The following is a 19340-nucleotide window of genomic DNA, read 5'->3' on the forward strand; positions in this document are numbered from 1 at the left end:
CCCGACGGCGGGGGCCGCGCGGTACGGCCTGCGACAGCGCCGCCGCTGGGCCGGAGGTCCGCCCCGCCCCCCCCGCGGCGGAAGGAAGAGGCGGAGGCCGGGCCAGGACCCTACATGCCTTTATTACAGACTACCAAGCGTAAGTGAAATCCATCATCCAGTCACTAACTACACATCTACAGCACAGAGATCTGTCGAGAGGAGAATAAACAGTCATTAAATTATGAGATATGATTAAATCATCGACCAATAGAAAATTTATATAATAAAGCCAGAAAAAAGGTGTAAAATATAGTTTACAATAATTATTCACATTCAAGGCTGTACATCAATACATACAACACCATGGCCCCGAACATGAATTCAATCCAAATAATTCATATATTAGAATTTAAATAACACAGACTGAACTAGAGGCCAACGAGAGCCAGCAAATAACCTTATAAGAATAAAAATACAAAAGTGTGTATCTTATGTCATTGCATTATTTGCTTCTGTTTTCACGAGTTCTTGGAGGAGGGGAGATTGCTTTGTGGTGTTTGTTGAGGGGGTGTGGGGTTTTTTGTTTGGGGGTTTTTTTGGTTGGGTTTTTTTTTCTTTTTTTTCTTTTATCTGTACATCACAGTTACAGCTACAAACCAGGTAGAGAATATTACACACGTAACTGACTGCCACCAACCTGAAAACAGCGAGCATACAACTATCAAAACTGAGTATGGTTCCTGGTTCCTATTTTTTCTCTTTTGTCAGATACAGTAATTGTAAGTTCTGCTACAATTTAGAACATTTGCCACATCCAATCAGAGTTAGTACGTGGTCATAGGAAGCTTTGTCAAATGGCAACCATCTGCATTCACTGCCATGCTGACAGACAGACCAGGTTATTGGGTGCTTAAGGACCTCTCCAATTGTTTGCTGTATGAGAGCCATATTTCTTCTAAGAAAGAGGAAACATTCTTGAATTACCAGTCTTATCTGAAAGCATGCCGTTTTGGGTCAGAGAATTACTTGTCTGTAAGCTCACTCCATCAACTGATGTACAATCTGTCTTGAAGCTTTGCAGGAGCACTTCCATTTTTATTAATAAAATATTTGCATAAAATAAAGGCATTCGGCAAAATTTCAGATATAAATACCACACCTATTCCTGTAATTCACTAGTAGAAAGAATGATCAGAATCCACAGAAAACATCTTTAGGCAACTATTAATACACAAGTTCTCTCCTCAGCAAGGTGTTGGAATCAAATGTTTTGTCCACAGGCCCGATGAAGTAATTGTGTTGACTTTACCAAATCATTCAAAAGAAACTGTTAAATGTACATGTGGGAAATCCTCAGGATTCTTCAAAGTTCCCAGCACAAAATGTAATGATATAAAGCACATTAAATTAAGCATCTTGAACTATGAGAATGGATTACAATTATCACATCTTTGTTTCAACCTACAGAGTTTTTTTCCACGCTTATATATAGCAGACACTTCACAATTAAATCACATCAGAAGGAGAAAAAGTAAGTGGAGCACAGTACTATCTGATAGTTTGATGTCTTAGCAAGTGCTTAGCAAATGAGATCTGAACAGGTAATATCGGTCTGCTCACAATGCCTCAACATCATATCTGAAGCAAGTCTTCCTTAATATAAATCCTTCTCAAAACTGGACTTTAAGGCCAACGGTAATAAACTCATCTCTCCAGTTTATCAAAGCAGTTTTAAACTTCCTGTGACTGGGCTGGACACTGAATAGAAGTGTCATTCAGAAATCCTTTCTAGCAGTAGTACTTCATCCTTCCTTAAAGCTCCACCCCACAGAAAACAGATGCAATAAACACCTTCCTGAAGTTCAAATCCCAAGCAAACCAAAGTTACAGCAGTACTGACCAGATTCTTTGCAAATGATTAGCAATTGTTCAAAATGCAAAAGACAGAATGAATCAATCAACAGACTGGGTTTTCAGTAGGTTTTCAGTGAGGACTCTGAAGAAGAGTCTTCAAGTGCTTAACAACCCTTTTTGTGCTTTGAAAGACCTCGGATAAAGAGCAGAGAAATAAACTGGCTTATGTGTAGCTCTGAAGAACCTCCCTTGCACATTTCATTCCATGAACTCTCATGAATCACAGGAGTGATCTTCAGGACAAAGATCTGAAGCTACCTCAGTTCAGGTATAAGCATTTAAAACAGAAAACAGCCCTTCAAAGTATGCAGCACCTGCCAATACACATTTAAGTGGACAAACCGGTGAAACATACTTAAATCCACATGATTGCTTTGTCTTGCCTCACTCTATTCTTCTGCCATCTCTCAAAAACACAGATCTCACATACAGTACAAGACAGACAAATACCTCTCCCAGAAAAGTTCTAGTCCCTTTGCAAAAAAGCAGCAGCTAAGGAAGACTTTATTTGGGACACTGAAGTTCTAGGGGGAGGGAGGCCTGTAAGAAATGCTCAGTTTTCTAATGACAGTATTGTCAAAAGAAAAAAGGAATACTAGAACGCAGACATCAGCCTTGCAGACACCTTCTTAATAGCTTACTGCTATCAAGATTTCTTTGGCTGAAAGCTTTTGGTAGGCAGGACAGAAGTACTGAGAGAGGATTTTCAAGGTGTGAAAAACCAGAGTAATTACTCTGTTATGGCCAAATGACTACAAGTCTAAATATTACAGAAAACATTCCTAGATTTCCACCTAGAGAAGAAGCCAATGGAGATCACTCCATCTCCTAATGAAGCTAAGGTGTTCACTATTAGCAGAACAACTTTGCCAGACTTTTTATGCGAGGCCAAGTTTTGTCACACTGAACAGCAGTAGCACCATGAATCTCCATCACTGCCAAACTCTCCTGTATAAAGTTGGGAACGCATCTACATGCCTATACCAAAGACTAAATCCAAAAGCAGTAGGGTTGCCTCCAGTCTCCAGTGGACCCAATATACAGCTGGAATTTGACAGCCAGAGAACAAATGGATAGCACTGCAACAAACTTAGAATGCATGCCATCTTGGTTAGAATGGTAACTACAGGATTAATGCAGGCACAGAGAGAAGGTGTACTGTGCTATTCAGATTTTAGTGACAAGGACTGTACCTTGTACGTGATGAAATTTCTCATGATGCGAACGGAATGGTGTTCTGTCTTTCTCATCCCAGCCATTTACAGGACACCTTAGCTCCCTTCACACCAGGCACTGTAAGCCAGTGATTTACTTTTGTCAAGTCTGTGTACGTGGTGGGATAACAGAAGACTACAAGAATGTAGTTCCTCCAAAAGAAAAGCCAACTGCACTCTCTCCCCTTTAAAGACTGAAAGATACTGGAAAAGCTGAACTGTCATCAAGTTCAACCACATAACACAGTTTTTAAGAGACCAATAATACATCTACTTCACCCTGTACAACAACAAAATATCCAACATTCATGTGTTTTCTGAGAAATCCTGATAAGCTACTGCTTTTAAAATACCACTTCTAGAACAGTAGCCCGTGGGTTTTTTCAACATTGCAGTGGAACATTGCTTTCTTTGGTGGGAGGAAAAGCACATCACAGTACGAGACCTCAAAATGCAAAGAGATGGTATGTGTAGAAGGTGAATAAATAGGTGTGATGTTTATACTGCTTTTAAAACAAGGAAGCAATGCCTTTGTCCAGACCTAAGTCATTCCTCTCTGCAAGGTTCATGAACAAGGGCATGTTGAAAATACCATTAGGGAAGTCGTTTTTAGCACATAGAAAGTTATGTCTTTGCAACGTTACAAGAAATGTTTGACCACAAAAAAGCCTTAATTTGAAGAGGATAAAAGAGATCGATATGAAAAATATTTTCATTTTATAGATATGCCTTAAGTACCATATATTTTCCCCTTTGTATCAATATTTTCCTTTGAATTTTTAACCAGATTACTTTATGGATCTAGTATTTCAATTGCTTAAGTTTTTTCAGAGTTGCTAAATATTTGGCCAAGACCAAAAATAGGATTATTTGTACATTTCATTATACAATGAGACAAAAAAAAGTCAAGTAATCAATTGTACAAAGCTTTCACACTTCCTTCTCTACCCAGGTAAATAGGTTGGCCCCACTAAAACGCACAATACATGCACACCCTGGAAAGAAAGCTTCTAGCCCTCATCTCCTGAAAAGGTGAAAAACTATTTACTACTTCAATAGTAACCTTTTCCCCCCCATACTAACTAGTTAATTTTTTAGTTAGCATTAGTTAAAAGCATGCTGGTAAGTTTGTCCCTTGATTAAACACACATATGATTCATATTAAAATTTAAAGTGGATGTTTAAAATCTTATATGCTTCAGAAGCCAACATTTCAATTTTAGAAAATTTTCAGTGCCATGTTCAGCATTTTACTCTCTCACAACCTGTAACATTGGAGCCTGTCTGCCAGACACATACATCTGATTCATTCACATAATTAATAAAGTACCACATAAATCCTGCAACCAGAACTATATTAGGAATTACACAAGGGTGCAACTGACCTGGCTACAAATGCCATATACCAATAAGCTGGGGGACTGTGAGGAAAGGAAGAGAAAAAAAAAAAAAAAGAGGTGGTGCTTAGGAGAGGCATATAAAAGCTCCCTGATGAAATACAGTTTAACGATAATCTGAAAGTCACAGAAAACTCCAGCCCCATAAAATGCAAGGCTGGTACATGATTCGGCGTGTGTGCGTGTGGATTGGTTTTAACTCATCTTAAGTGAAGCTGGTAATGCAAGGTCTATCCACTAGTCTGCAGCAGAAATTGAGCTGAAGTGCACAAAAGCAAGATCTTCACTGCAATGATATGCATGTGGAAGCCTCAACAGAAGCACAAAGAGCGAGCAAAGCGACCCTGAATTCCATTATGTTTTTGCTTTTCTTTTTTTCTTAAAAAAAAAAAAAACAAAACAGAACATTTCAGACATATGCTTCCCCTTGAGATGGTAATATGTGGGTTGAAAAGATTCCTCTGATCGGCTGCACACGGAGTTCTAGCAGCAAGTAGAGAAACTGGGAAATTTTGGATGAGCTTTACTATTTAGCAGCATTCTGGTGGTATCTGTGCCGCCAAACTTCATGTATCTTTTTGCACCATTTATGAGCATTCCCACTCGGGTCCATCAGGTAATATGTCCTGTTTGGCTATAAGTAAACAACATTTTAATGAGTACTCCAAGCACAGTTTAACCAAAAAGCAGTAATTATTCTGCACCTACCAATAAAATAATTATTCCTAATCAGTTCATAACCTTTCCAAAAGTTAAATTCAGTTACAGTTATATTAACATTATATATTACTGAATAACATACATCTGGCATCTCAATATTGTTAAGCAGTCAAAAGCCAATATATTGTTGGTACACTCATTGTGATCCACTATATACAAAGAGGGCTAAATTTTAAGAGTCCTTCTTAAGAACTTCTTTCAAATCCCAAAATCCACTTATAGCTTATTTACACACGAATAATTAAAAATACAATTGTATTTTTGTGGGAAATGCCTATGTCAGGGGTTTTTTGTTGGGTTTTTTGGGCTTGGGTTTTGTGTTGGTTTTTTTTTTTAAATTAAGGCTATCAACACTTTTATTTAAGGAATTATATTTTCTCCAGAAAAATTTGTTACCAACTTACAATAATTGCCCAAGGACCTTAGTACAACTTACAAAGAAATTAAAGAAAGTCACTTACTGTGTGAACAAAAAATGTCTTAAAATTCTTGGCTTCTGGCCGCAACTCTAAAGACCATGGAATTTCTCCTTTTAGAACTTTATTGACAGGATCCACATAATACAGGTGGGGCCCTTCTGTGAGCAGCAATTGGCGCCGACGTGCAAACAATCCCTAAGAAGAAAATTAGAAGCAGCAATGCAAAAAAAAAACATGAGGAAAAAAAATGTAAATGTGTAGATCTCTGAATTTAACCACAGAGGTAGAATTAAAGCAGCTCAGTGATAGGATAGTATGTTTGAGTTTGGGGGACTTCCCCCCCACCACTTTTGCTCTACCTATTTGACCTCACTCCTTTTTTAGGCAGTTGCAGTGCATTCCTACTACATGGTGAAACACAAGTACTATTTTAAGAAAGCATCTTCAAGTTCTAACAAAACATACACCAACTAGCTGTACAGAGTGAAGCAAAATCTATTTGTCAAAGATTCCAGCACAGAAATCAATACTCATGATTTTGTGGAAAAGATTAGGAACAAGCAAGTCGTAACTTAGATGAAAGAGAACCTACATTCCTGTAAAGCTGACACAGACTATCATTGCTCATCTGTATCATGTTAAAGTTAAAACAAGCTCTTCTAATGTCACCTCTCCCTCTCTCAGGATACAGGCACTAGTTGGATCCAGGAAAAACACCACAGTTAACAACAATATGAGCTTGTAATTTATTTTCCGATATTTGTGGCTCAATCCACATGCAGACGTGCATCAAGACAAAGCATTTAGGGGGCTGTACCAGACTAGGAGGACGAGGGGGAACAAAAGCTTGTTTACTACAGTCTCAAAATGAAAGCATCAATAGCACATTTACTTTTAGTCTTTTCCAAAAAATCAGGAGCACACCACTAAATTCAGAAAACACAATCTATTCACAAGAAAACACTAAATTTTAAAAAATAATTTGACAAGTTAAACAGGGAAGCTCTAAAACAGGTTCCTTATCTATGCTGCAACTGCACAAAAATGCGACAGCTGAATCTTGTTACAGGGAATTAAGAAACACCCTTACCTTTCTTTTGTCCACTGGACCCATTTTTAGGATTAAGTTATTTTCTACAAACTGATGCCTTAAAAAAAAGAAAAATAACTATTACTCCAGAAGTAATTCTTCCACAGAAACAGCTATTATCATCATCATCATCAAGCATTTTTCCATGTCTCTCCCTAGTGTCTCCTTTTCTGCCAAAGAGTCCTGAACAGCTTTACTAGGTGAGTTTTGGACTCTTCCTCATTCCACACCAAAGAGTTTTTTCTAAATCTGATTGGGGGGGGTGGGGGGGGGGTGGGGGGGGTGTCACAAATGAGAACCTCCTCTTAAGAGTGAAGAGAAACACTAATAAGTACATGGTCTAGAGGTATTTTGGTTAGGTATCAACAGAATATTATCATTAAAAAAAAAAACTTATGGCAACTGTAAGAAAGGAGGAACCTTTTCTAGTTCTATGACTCTGCAGAGGGAAGACTTCTCAGCACCGGTATAGCATCATTTCTGCCTATCTTATAAACATACTTCACAACATATTGTAGACCTTGTAAATTTTAGAAACATAGCATAAAGTTTTTGCTGCTATTGCTTTAAAAAATAGAAGTCAAGAAAAATGTAGTTGCTAATTGTTTGGTTGAAGATATTAAGATTGACAATATTAATTTGAATCAAAATAATTTATTTTTCTGGATTCCTTACTACTGTGCAAGTAACAGATGAGCTATATTCAAAGATCTTACCAAGGATTTCCACCAGCTTGTTTTGCCAGAAGTAACCTCTTTTCATCTTCAGAAAACTGTAAGTCCAGCTCAAAGGAATTGTTGTCAAGATCATGAATATACTGTTCAATATTTCCTCCTGATGTCTGTGGTGTACTTGTCTCTGGGGCAGACAGTGAATGGGAAGAAGCAGAACCAGAAACTTGCATGCAACCAAACTGACTCAGGAGATTGTCATACTAAAGGAGGAAACAAAATGAAGTAAAGAAATTTCTTTGATTAAAAAGCTTATTTTGCACTAAACTGCAGCTTTTAATTTAAGCATGCTTTTGTTTATTATACTTTTGGGCAAAAAGACAGCCTACTCTCTATAGATTAACAGGCACTTATCCAAAAAAGCGTGCTTGGTCAAAAGCAAGCCAACCAGTACTTTTTCCAAACACTTTTTCAGAAAAAAAAAAAAAATGCTGACCAGTTCAAATTTTAACCAGCAATTTTATATTAGATTCTTCATAATTGAGTCTTCATTAAAATATAACTAATCAGTAGCTTCAATAAAAATATTTAATATGCAATAATTATGCTTTAATGACAGTCGCAGGCAGCAGAGCTGAACATAGCAATAGACAAACATACATTTCCATAACAGTCTTCATCATCCTCTGACATAGCAGGTAAATATGCTGTAAGTTTTGGGGGTGTCTGAAGATGTAGGTTCTCCCACACAATAGATTCGAAGAAGGGGTGAGCCTTAAGAGGTCCATATCCTCCCATTTCTTCACAACCTAATCTGTTGGTAGCATCTAGAACCTGAGCAAATTACAATGAAGTTAACATACATAAAATAATGACAAGGAAGGGGTAAGCACCATTGACATTTGCACAGCAGCATGCAAAAACTGAAAATCAGCTGGTCTCACTGCCGTACGCACACATATCTAGAATATAAGGAGACTGCTTATAACACAAGATGTTATTTGTCAGTATGTCTTGTCAGCAACATTTTGTATTGGACCACCTCACAGAACTAGAGAAAGGAGCACTTCTTTGGGTCCACACATGTTTTTGGCTTTATCTCTTCATACAGACAGAAACAAAACCAAGCAAGCATACAGAGAAGGCCTGATGGAGCATAGCCCATTTAAACATAGCTCAGCTTCACATTCTAGTGATGCATGAAGCTGTGGAAGCTATAGTTGGTGTCAAACATCAACCTCTCAAGCACCCTAAAACTACACAGTTCTCAGGATATTGATGCAACCTGGACATTACGATTCAGCAGGCACTGGCTTGGCCATAGAGCTGGCCTGGACACAGGAGCATGCTGCTAGGCCCTTTACGATGATTGCACTCATCGTCATCCACAAACAGAAGACACAGTCTCCTCCTCACCCCCTGCCCCATGATAGTACGCTAGACTATGGAACTTCACAAAGCTTATACCACCCAAAATGTTCTCTGCATATTCATTTTAGTGTCATGGCTATACCTCACTGATGAGAGAACTGTTTCTTCTTCTTATCTGTCAAACATTCACAGGCAGAGTAATTCTTTGGCTGATACTATTGAGACATGCATTAAGTGTGAGGTAAGTGCATGCTAAAATGCAAGGTAAGTTGATTTCCATTGTAATGAATATACCTCCTTGTGAAGTATAGAACACCGTTTTCAACTAAATGATTCATTATACAACTCAACAAGAATTAATCTGAGTACTATGTAAACCTAGGTATTTGAATCTTCTGTGTGTAATGCACAGTATTTAGAACCATTTGCTTCCATTTCACTGAGAGACATTCCTTGCCCACGCTTTAGAAGTCAGACTTAAAAAAAAATAACCTAAATGCTCTTTAATAATGGATGTTGATTTTCAAGACACTCCCCTACACAGTCAATAATGCTCACAGTCATTCTTACTGTAAGGTTTGCAATACAGTGCATAGAACTACATAAGCTGAATGGTTCCAATGTCATCAAATCCTTTAACAGCAGCAAATATTTACCAACAGCTTTTCAACAAGGTCTTTTGCCTTGGGAAAAAATTTTTCTGGAAAGTCATATTCCAACTTTATTATCTTCTGGAATATAAGATATTCATTTCTGCAAAAGAGAAAAATATTAGCTCTTGTTATTAGTTCTCCATAGGTCTTTCACCTTAACAGTGCATAATCTGGACAAATATTAAGTGGGAGATTTACAAGTTAAGTCATATTCCCATAAATCTTTCTAGGGTAAAGGGGTACAGTCCTGATCTATGATCCTGTAAGCACCAGATACTTCAATAATAACAAGAAAAGTTCAAACGGCTCAATACAGAGGTGCCTCACACCCTCTTCATGTAGGCATAGCTACCTTTATGGTATAAATTACATGTGAAATCCTAGGATAAATTAAGGAATCTCTCTCAGGAAGTCTAGCTATAGCTCTCTAAGCATCTTCATGACATCAGAAAGGACAAATAAAAGCAGGCATGACATTAACACCAACACTGCACCATGAAAAGTCGTACTTTAGAACTGGTAGTAAGGTAAAAGACAAAAGCAAGTAAATATATTTATGATCCACATGTAAAGAATTAGCTTAAATCTCTTACCCAGCTCTAAATGGAGGCAATCCAGCTACAAGCTGATATATTATACATCCCAGAGCCCAGAGGTCAGAGCTTCAAAAGAAAGAGGAAAAAACATATAGCATGTTTTTCTATAAGAAGTCTTTAAACTGTAATTTAAAAAAAATTCTTAAGCTTCTGCTAGTTAGAACATAGCACAAACACATCAGACAAACCTGCCTAGCATAATTTCCACACTATTTTCACTTCATTCCTTGACAGAAGAGTAGGCTAGCAACACAAGTTTCAGGGGAAAAAAAAGTATACAGTAATCATCCCACAACAACTGACTACAAGCACATGTGCAAGACAGCTGAATTCTCAGTCAAAATAATTAACAGGTACATAATGAGACTAAATACTTATTATCCACTACCACAATTCAAAGATGCATCCAACTTAATGCAATATATGCTCCTTCAGAATTAAAATCCTTTCCTAAATATGTTATGCAAAAAAAAAGTCACAATACAGCTTTTTCACTTCAAGCTTTTCTTAAGACACAAACAAAAAGGCAGGCTATATGGTACATGGGTGAGGGAAAGTCTTAAGTTTTAGTGTCTTGGCCTGAAAGAGTATTTTTAACTTATTTTACCTCAAGGTAAACTACACATAGATTTCATTAAAGCTTAGAAGTCCTCATGGAAGACTAAAATACTAACAAAAACTCAAAACTACTCAAATTAAGAGTTTTCTGTAAAGATGAAGCATTATGTAACTTCTAAAAAGAGATGATAGCCTCATGAAATCTTTCCATTAGCCAAACAAGTCAAAACTCTTTACTAGAAGCAGAAGTGGAAAGTCTAATGGTATTTCTATCATTTCAAGAAAAGGTAGCACAAATTACCACAGTTAATCATATAAGAGATCTCTTTTCCCTATGATTTGTCAGTGATTACTTTGATTATTTTTCCATCATTGTAATAAAATAGATATACAACAGTCTAAGTTACAATCAAGAACCAATTTAAATGAGGTAAGAAATTTAAGGGTATCACCCATACCAGGCACAGAGATGAGCTTTAAACCATGGCAAACCCCAAGCAGAGCTTAGCAAAGATAACTGCAAGTTGATCTAAATACAAGTCAAAGAAAGCTGTAGCCTTTCCCCTAACTGACAACAGAATGCAACATTCTGTTGCTTTTGCAGCAGGAATTATCATATTAGAGCAAGCTTATATAAAACAGAATTAAAATAATTATTTGGATAACAGAAAAAGTTCTGATTTATTTATGGGTAAGAGAAATCCAGCTTCACATTACACACCTCCTCCTTCTGACAACACCTAATCCTGTCTGTAGAACTCCAGAAGGTAGATGAACTGAGAAAACCAGCACTCAGACAAGAAGCAATACTTGTTAAGAAAAAAATATTTCAAACTCTTAAAAAGACCCTTTATACGCAAGCATTTTGTTTCTTTGAAATACTAACCTTGCTTGCTTTATTTATCCCCTCCCCCCCATTTGACAGTATCCTTAGAGTCAGTAAAGTTCTGAAATACAATAGAGTTCTCACCTTTTACAGGCAGATTTCTCTGTCAGCAGTTCTGGAGAAACATATTGTGCTGTCCCTACAAATGAGTTTGCCCGTGCTGGTAAGAAAATTGAAAGAAATAAGCAAATAGATACTTATGGAGGAGCCAACCTTCCCCTCCCTCCCCTGCCCCCACCCAATTAAAAAAAAACCCACCCCAAAGGCAATCTATTGCAACTTATGTAATGCTACAAAGAACCCATGGGAATTTAATTTCTCTACCCATCCACAAAACCTGCTTGGAAGAGACAAATCAATTAATCTCAGTGATATCTATTTGATTCAAAAAGCTAGGCACTTCGTTCGGTATAAAATCTACCAACACAAGCCTACTACATTCAAGTAAAAAATTCAGTTTATCAAATTCAGTTCAGCCTAGTGCTTTTTGCAGGCATTATTTGCAGCACTGATTCACAGGTTAATACTAAGCAACTAGTGACACAAGAATTCTATAACCTTCACATTTAAGTAACTCTGATAGTCACTGGGGTTAAACACATAAGCAGAGTAAAAACTTACTGTTTCAGCTGAGCCACACTAACTATTTGTTTGTATTCTTGTCTCGCAAATGAAAAGTAATTTGAAGTAATTTAACTTCCCACTATACTTGGTGATCTAGGTCACTATACCACTACACCAAATATTACTTCTTAGAATCACAGAATCGTTTAGGTTGGAAAAGACCTTTAAGATCATCCGGTCCAACCATTAACCTACACCTCCAAGTCCACCACTAAACCAATTAAGGGGAGAGTAGTAACTTCATGTTTGCTGGCTTGGTGGCTGGATTATTTTTTAATGAAAGTAAAAACTAGGAATCATTCATTAAGGTTGGAAAGGATCTCTAAGATCATGAGTCCAACCATCAACCTAGCACCACCATGCCCACTAAACCATGTCCCGAAGTGCCACCGCTGCCCCTTTTTTGAACACTTCCAGGGATGGTGACTCCACCACCTCTCTGGGCAGCCTGTTCCAATGCTTGACTACCCCTTCCGTGCAGAAACTTTTCCTAATATCCAATCTAAACCTCCCCTGACACAGCTTGAAGCCATTTCCTCTCGTCCTATCACTTGTTACTTGGGGGAAGAGACCAACACCCACCTCACTACAACCTCCTTTCAGGAGAGAGCGATCAGGTCTCCCCTCAGCCTCCTCTTCTCCAGGCTGAACACCCCCAGCTCCCTCAGCCGCTCCCCACCAGCCCTGTGCTCCAGACCCTGCCCCAGCTCCGTTGCCCTTCTCTGAACACGCTCCAGCACCCCAATGTCCTTCTTGTGCTGAGGGGCCCAAAACTGGACACAGTATTCAAGCCGCAGCCTCACCAGTGCCGAGTGCAGGGGGACAATCACCTCCCTGCTCCTGCTGGCCACACTATTCCTGATACAAGCCAGGATGCTGTTGGCCTTCTTGGCCACCTGGGCACACTGCTGGCTCATGTTCAGCCGCTGTCGACCAACACCCCCAGGTCCTTTTCGGCCAGGCAGCTTTCCAGCCACTCTTCCCCAGCCTGCAGCGCTGCATGGGGTTGTTGTGACCCAAGTGCAGGACCCGGCACTTGGCCTTGTTGAACCTCACACAGTTGGCCTCGGCCCATCGGTCCAGCCTGGCCAGGTCCCTCTGCAGGGCCATCCCACCCTCCAGCAGATCGACACTCCCACCCAACCTGGTGTCATCTGCAAACTTACTGAGGGTGCACTCAATCCCCTCATCCAGATCATCGATAAAGATATTAAACAAGACTGGCCCCAAAACAGAGCCCTGGGGAACACCGCTTGTGACCGGTCACCAACTGGATTTACCTCCATTCACCACAACTCTGTGGGCTCAGACACCCAGCCAATTTTTTATCCAGTGAAAAGTACACCCATCTGACATAATCTAAGCAGTGACAGTTAAAACTGTTTCAAGATGTCTCTGATTTTTTTTAGGTAAGAGGTAATGATATTTGAAGGTTACAATTTGGAAAATACAACATACGTACATTTTCAAAGGACCACTTGCTACAGTTACCTGTGTCACCTGAGGAAGTAAATAATGGCATACCTTGTCTGCTATCTGCAGATAATACTTTTGCTGTTCCAAAGTCTGTTATTTGAATGTGCATATCTTCATTTAGCAAGATGTTCTCTGGCTTAAGGTCCCTGGAAGAGGCAGACTTTTGTATTTAAACAGCACACAAATTAAAGTTGCAAAACTGTCTAGTGACTTATGTACATAATGCTATCACATAAGTGATACAGACATTCTAGAAACATTGTTGTGCCAACTTTCCTCTAACTTGTAGCTGTCAACATGCAGACTGCTAACAGATTTTGAAAAGCCCATTATTTAACATTTTTTCTAAAAAGACCTGAGGTAATGAATAATCTCAAAACTAAGCTATTATTCAACAAAAAGGGAAAAAAACCCCCCAAAACCCAAAAAACCCCACAAACCCTTTTCACTCCCAAGCCTTAGTTTAAATAACATCTGACATTGATATGGCAGTCAGATCTTCTAGGCCTGCTTACTCAGTGCAAAACTGCAGTTAGTCAAACAATGGCAACCCCCTGCCACCAGCTAAATGTCCAGAACGGAGAAGAACTGTAAACCACCTCCACTCTTTAAGAATGGCATGTTTATATTTGTCACATACAAATCCATGTATGATCTGTATTTCAAATGTATGTGTACCTTTTGTATGGACGCTGCCTCTGATTCTGAATAAAACCAGACCTCACAGCATCACACACACAATATATAGCAATATAGAGTTACACGTCAAGAGGTTCATTAGCAACAACAGAAAAAATAGCATTGGGTTACACTGTTATGATACTATTCACTTTGCACCAAGTTTCCTCAGCTGACAGACAAGACAACATTCTTCCTTCCTAAGAAGCACCTTTGGATGCTCATAAATCTAGAAGCATGGGAGTTGTTTTCGTTGACTGGTAAGAAAAATCAGTGCAAATTCAAAGCTGTTTCCATCAACCACTGTGCAGCATTATTTTCCTCAGATTACAGCCCCCTATTATTGAAAAGCATGGTTGTGCAGTTGTACAGCTTAAAGTCTGTGGACTAGCACAGAGAGCAATTGGAATGAAGTAATTATGACACACAAGCCATAAAAATCCCATTCATTTTTCTGTAACTGTTCTCAGAGATAAGTAGAAAGTACATGAATGGAATGGATAACAGTTCTGTGTGGTTTGTTTTTTTTTACATATACATATGTATGTACATATATTGTACTTTATACACACATATACTTACAGTTTATATATCATATACCTACATTACATATTAATACCATATTATGGGTCTAGGATATAGGTATATCTAGATACATAGAGAGATATATCTGTAGTAACTTTTCCAGAGTAGCCTGGCATCTTAAAGTGGTTCTATCTCATATTTCTTTAGGCAGCAGAAAATCCTAAGAGCTTTCAGGCACTGCTAGAGCTATGGACTTACAATTAAATAAACTTAGTATAAAGTTCGCTAATTGCACAATTTCACTGCTTTCTTTTGAGCTTCTCATAGTGGCCTTCACATGAAGGCAGATATAAAGCAGCTCTTTTATAATACGAGATTTCCAATATAGACTTAGGAATACTGACAATTATGCTATGTTAATTTTATAAGCATTCTCCCAGCCTAACACATGGACTATATAATCAAAGTGAAACTGGGAGTTCTTGAACTTTTTTTCCCCCCCATGTAGAAAATTTTATGCTTTTAGTACTCTCCACATCCAGCCTCCTTGGATTCTATTCCCAATTATTTCACCAAAAAAGTATTAGGAAAATATTTTGTCCTTCTAAAGATAGCTGAAAGAAGTAATAATGCTATCAGAATTATAATCAGCCAGGTTTTTGCTAACTATTATCTACTGCTCCATGAGCAACTGCTTGGGAACCTACAGACACAATAGATTTCTTACCAAAAAAAGAAGTTCTGCATCTCAGATTTCTCACACTTACAGTTTTAATTTGTTTAACAAACAAGAATGACAAAACACACTTATCCAGACAATATAATTACATCAAGAACAACTCTGAAGTTCCTATTAAAAACTTTGCTAAATTTCACCATTTACCTAGTTATTGTTCAGCTTTGTGGAAATTGTTCACTCAGTAAAAAAAATGACATGCGCTAATTTTACTTTTCTTGATGACATGCTGCATATTAATTCACACACCAGCAGAATTCTAGTTATTTTTGGTACATAACACTGCAGAAAAAAAAAAAGTAGTTAAACAAAAAGTCAGTTTCTGGTTTTAGCCCAACTGATCAAGCTTGAAAAAGACAAGCTTTTGGCAATGTTAATTCTAGGCCAAAAAGTTTTCTTACTTTTTCCTGCTAGAACAGTTGGTCTAATAACAGAGATCAGTTCGCCTCCTAAAGTCGTCTTTGTTTAGCTCGCAATGTTAACAACAGTACTAATGCAATACTATTATGCTCTCATTAGCTTTCCATAAAATCCACGTTTGCTTTAGACTTCACAAAGAACATTTCTAGAAAAAACACCTTGTGAGTAATCAAATGCATGTTGGTCTCAATTTTGTATTACCTGTGAATTATTCCTTTCCCATGCAAATACTCCAGGGCTGATACAATTTCAGCAGTATAAAACCTGGTACAGGTCTCATCAAATGAGCCAATTTTGCGTATATACTTTAGCAGCTCTCCATTTTTGGCATAGCTAAGCCCAAAATCTGAATGTAAGTATAGTTAAGGTCTATCACTAAACCATTCTAAAACAAAAATCCCCACACCTCATTCCGAAGACAAGAATAATACTAAAAATATATGAACAACGCAGAAGTTGGTTAATTTGAAACTTTACATGGTAGCAACCCAAAACAATTTCTTAAATATATTAACAACCTAGGACACAGGTCCCAATTTCTTAGCATAGCAAAGACTACATAAAGAGTTAAATTTGTAGTTTTTCCAGTCACCTGAATAATTCATTTAAACTGTATACATAATTGCCCTCAAAGAGAACTATTTACAGTCATAACGAATATTCAACCTAAGTTTAAAATTGCCCCATCATCTGGAAAGTTCCCAAGTCAGCCCAGCATGCAATGAGCAAATGTTTACATTACAAATTAAAGTCCTGTAAGTTCTGTTAGTGCATGCGTGTACCTATGTAAGTACATACACAAATACACACATGATATAGGGGCTGTTAGCACTGCTAGCAGCCTCTGTAAAAAACACAGCTACTCACTGACCCCAGAAATAGACTGATCTATCCTTTTACCCTTGGCACACCCAATTCAAAGCAGGGAGTTTAGGAGCAAATTCGCATTATTAACATTTTCTCCACAAGGAAAAAAAAAACACTGGCTGCAAACCAATGAGCTTTCAAGATGAAACTGCACTTTGCAATTACTGCTAGAGAGATAACTTGGGAAACAGTGGCCCAAACAGAAGAGTTTCAGCTTTCTATCATTCAGATTATTCTGTAAGCACTTCTGCATAAGAAAAAATTTAATAGATCTAATTGTTCAAATAAGAAATAGTAGAAAATATAGCTGGCTACCCCTATTTTAAACACAGGAATTGTGGTGCTTTACTGTATATATCAGAAATAAAGCATTTCTAAAACATTTCTCATACCCCCCCCAATTTTTTTTTTTTTTAATTATTTCAGACTTAGATTGTTGCAAGTTGTCTTTCAGCATTTACCACATGGACAATATAAGCTACTGTTTTATTCATTTCCCCTGTTCCACAAGTCACCCACTCTTCTCTTTGAGGGGGCACACTTATTCTATTTGCTTAATTTCTATTAAAAGCATGACTGCAAAAATTGCATTGCAAACATTAAGATATTTTAAATACCTCAAGTTATTTTCATCATTCCGGTTACACAATTTTTCAAAGGAACCAAAGCTGGGGATTGTTACTTTTAAGAAAGTGCTACAGAAAGTTTTAAAATGCAAAGGATACATAGCTTTTCGTCATCCTGAAAGGTGAAGTAGAGTTTCACAAAAAAAGGGTGATCCAGGCGGGACATTACATCTCTCTCTCGTGTCACATATGGCACCTTGTTTTCTTTTATGATATGACGTTTTTCTAGAATTTTAACTTAATAAAAAAAAAAGACAGAGTGAAAATGCACGAGGTAAAAACCAAATGAAGTCCCTCTAATTTGTTTAGGGTTTTTTTTTTTTGTTAGATAAAATTATCATAAAGCCACTAATTCTGTCTTTTGAACAGGTGTTTTGTAACAGGACTACATTGATATAGTATTTTTAAAAAGTTCATGTTGAAGGAGTCAATACTTACTGGCATATTCTCTAGAACTTGCCAATTCTCGAGCCAAGACAACCTGTTGCCAGAGGAGAGAAAATATATTGTAACCATTCATTAGAGACACACACTAACATGAATTTTGATCTTCTAGGAGGTATTTAGAATACTGGTTGTCCAAAATAAGCTATCACAACTACAATCAGCAAAATATTTAAGCATGTGTTCATATTACCCTGACTTCAGCAAGACCTCTGCAGAAATTCAGTTCAGCTAACAACACTTGTTTTACTAAAAGACTTCCACACCTGACTAGGTCATCACTGATTTACTTTTTTTTTTTTCTAGAAGATTTCTGAAGATTGTAATGTAAGTCACAGGAAATTGCCAAATCATCTTAAAAGGGAAAAAAAAAAGCAACAAGTGTGCTAAGGAATATTTATAAAATCTGTCACAGTTCTTTTTCTTAACATAAACGGCAAAGATTTAAAGATAAAGGTTATTTGAAAGACCAGAAGAAGCGAGACAGAACTTTCACCTATTTACAGTTTGTTAGGAAAAAGATTTAAAGAAAGGGAATAAGAGATTTTCAATTAGTAGAAGCAAGGGATAAAGTTTCAGGAAAGCAGTTCTACATTTTTAATGAAAAAAAGCTTTTGGAAGAACACAAATTAAGGCTTGTCTTCAAGAAAGAACTTCTATAAAAGGCAACTTTTAAGACAATCCAAAAAGTCCTCTTGCATGAATCTGAGCAATAACCTTGTAACAATAGCTGACTACAGCTTATGTTTTTCTCATTTTAAATTTATATCTATTCCAATACCTTGCTAGAATCTCAACATTATACTAATTTTTTTTATTAAATCACTGTACCAGGGTTGCTTCTAACACACTTCTCATTATATTCTAACCCCTTGCAAAATCAGTTATAATGGAGTACTCCAAAATATTATTACATACACCAGACACTAAACATTAGGCATTTAGGGAAAAGAGCTTCTAAATAAGGCACTTTTTCAGGTGAACGAAATGCATGCAGTTGCACTCTTTCAGCATAAGAAAATTAAAATCTCAGTTCAGTAGTAAGAGGCACCTTTAATTTGCTAAAAAAGTTAATCTTCTACAAACACACTGAAGTTCACAGTATTTGATCAATGAAAATTTCCACTAGAAACAACCAGTCTGTTACAAGCTGCATCTCTGCATAAGGAATTTGAGACCCTTCTGTGTACACAGGTAACATTAAAGCTGTGCAAATGAGAACGTTCTTAACTTTTCTAATTTTTGTTGCCAAGTTTCATCAATCAAGTCCACCATTAAAGCTACTGAAACCAGGTGACTTTAAGTCAGTTGTTAAATAAATACCCAGATACATAGCGCTAACTTTCTGCATTTTGGAAATTGATACTTTTACATTTTCATAAAACAATTCAGTGCCATCAGTAAAACAAAAATGCAACAGGCAATTTTGCCTACATATACACACACAGATGGCAGAAGTGATCAACTGACACA

At 37.4% G+C, this 19340-nt stretch overlaps 1 protein-coding gene across 2 annotated transcripts in view; it reads right to left on the bottom strand.

Annotated features, from left to right (window-relative positions):
• Positions 1-103: 103 nt before the first annotated feature.
• Positions 104-19340, bottom strand: part of PDPK1 (3-phosphoinositide dependent protein kinase 1) — a 29549-nt gene continuing 10312 nt past the window's right edge. For both annotated transcript variants that reach the window (XM_075718677.1, XM_075718678.1), the window contains exons 3-14: positions 17862-17904; positions 17523-17660; positions 16132-16276; positions 13620-13717; positions 11556-11631; positions 10025-10093; positions 9435-9531; positions 8068-8241; positions 7453-7670; positions 6737-6794; positions 5689-5841; positions 104-5141 (exon numbers count right to left, since the gene is read on the bottom strand). In XM_075718677.1, the coding sequence (XP_075574792.1) occupies positions 5034-5141; positions 5689-5841; positions 6737-6794; positions 7453-7670; positions 8068-8241; positions 9435-9531; positions 10025-10093; positions 11556-11631; positions 13620-13717; positions 16132-16276; positions 17523-17660; positions 17862-17904 (1377 nt within the window). In that variant the 3' untranslated portion in view covers positions 104-5033. The remainder of the gene's footprint in view (positions 5142-5688; positions 5842-6736; positions 6795-7452; positions 7671-8067; positions 8242-9434; positions 9532-10024; positions 10094-11555; positions 11632-13619; positions 13718-16131; positions 16277-17522; positions 17661-17861; positions 17905-19340) is intronic.

This window comes from Pelecanus crispus, chromosome 11 (assembly GCF_030463565.1).
Source record: "Pelecanus crispus isolate bPelCri1 chromosome 11, bPelCri1.pri, whole genome shotgun sequence".
Classification (NCBI taxonomy): Eukaryota; Metazoa; Chordata; class Aves; order Pelecaniformes; family Pelecanidae; genus Pelecanus; species Pelecanus crispus.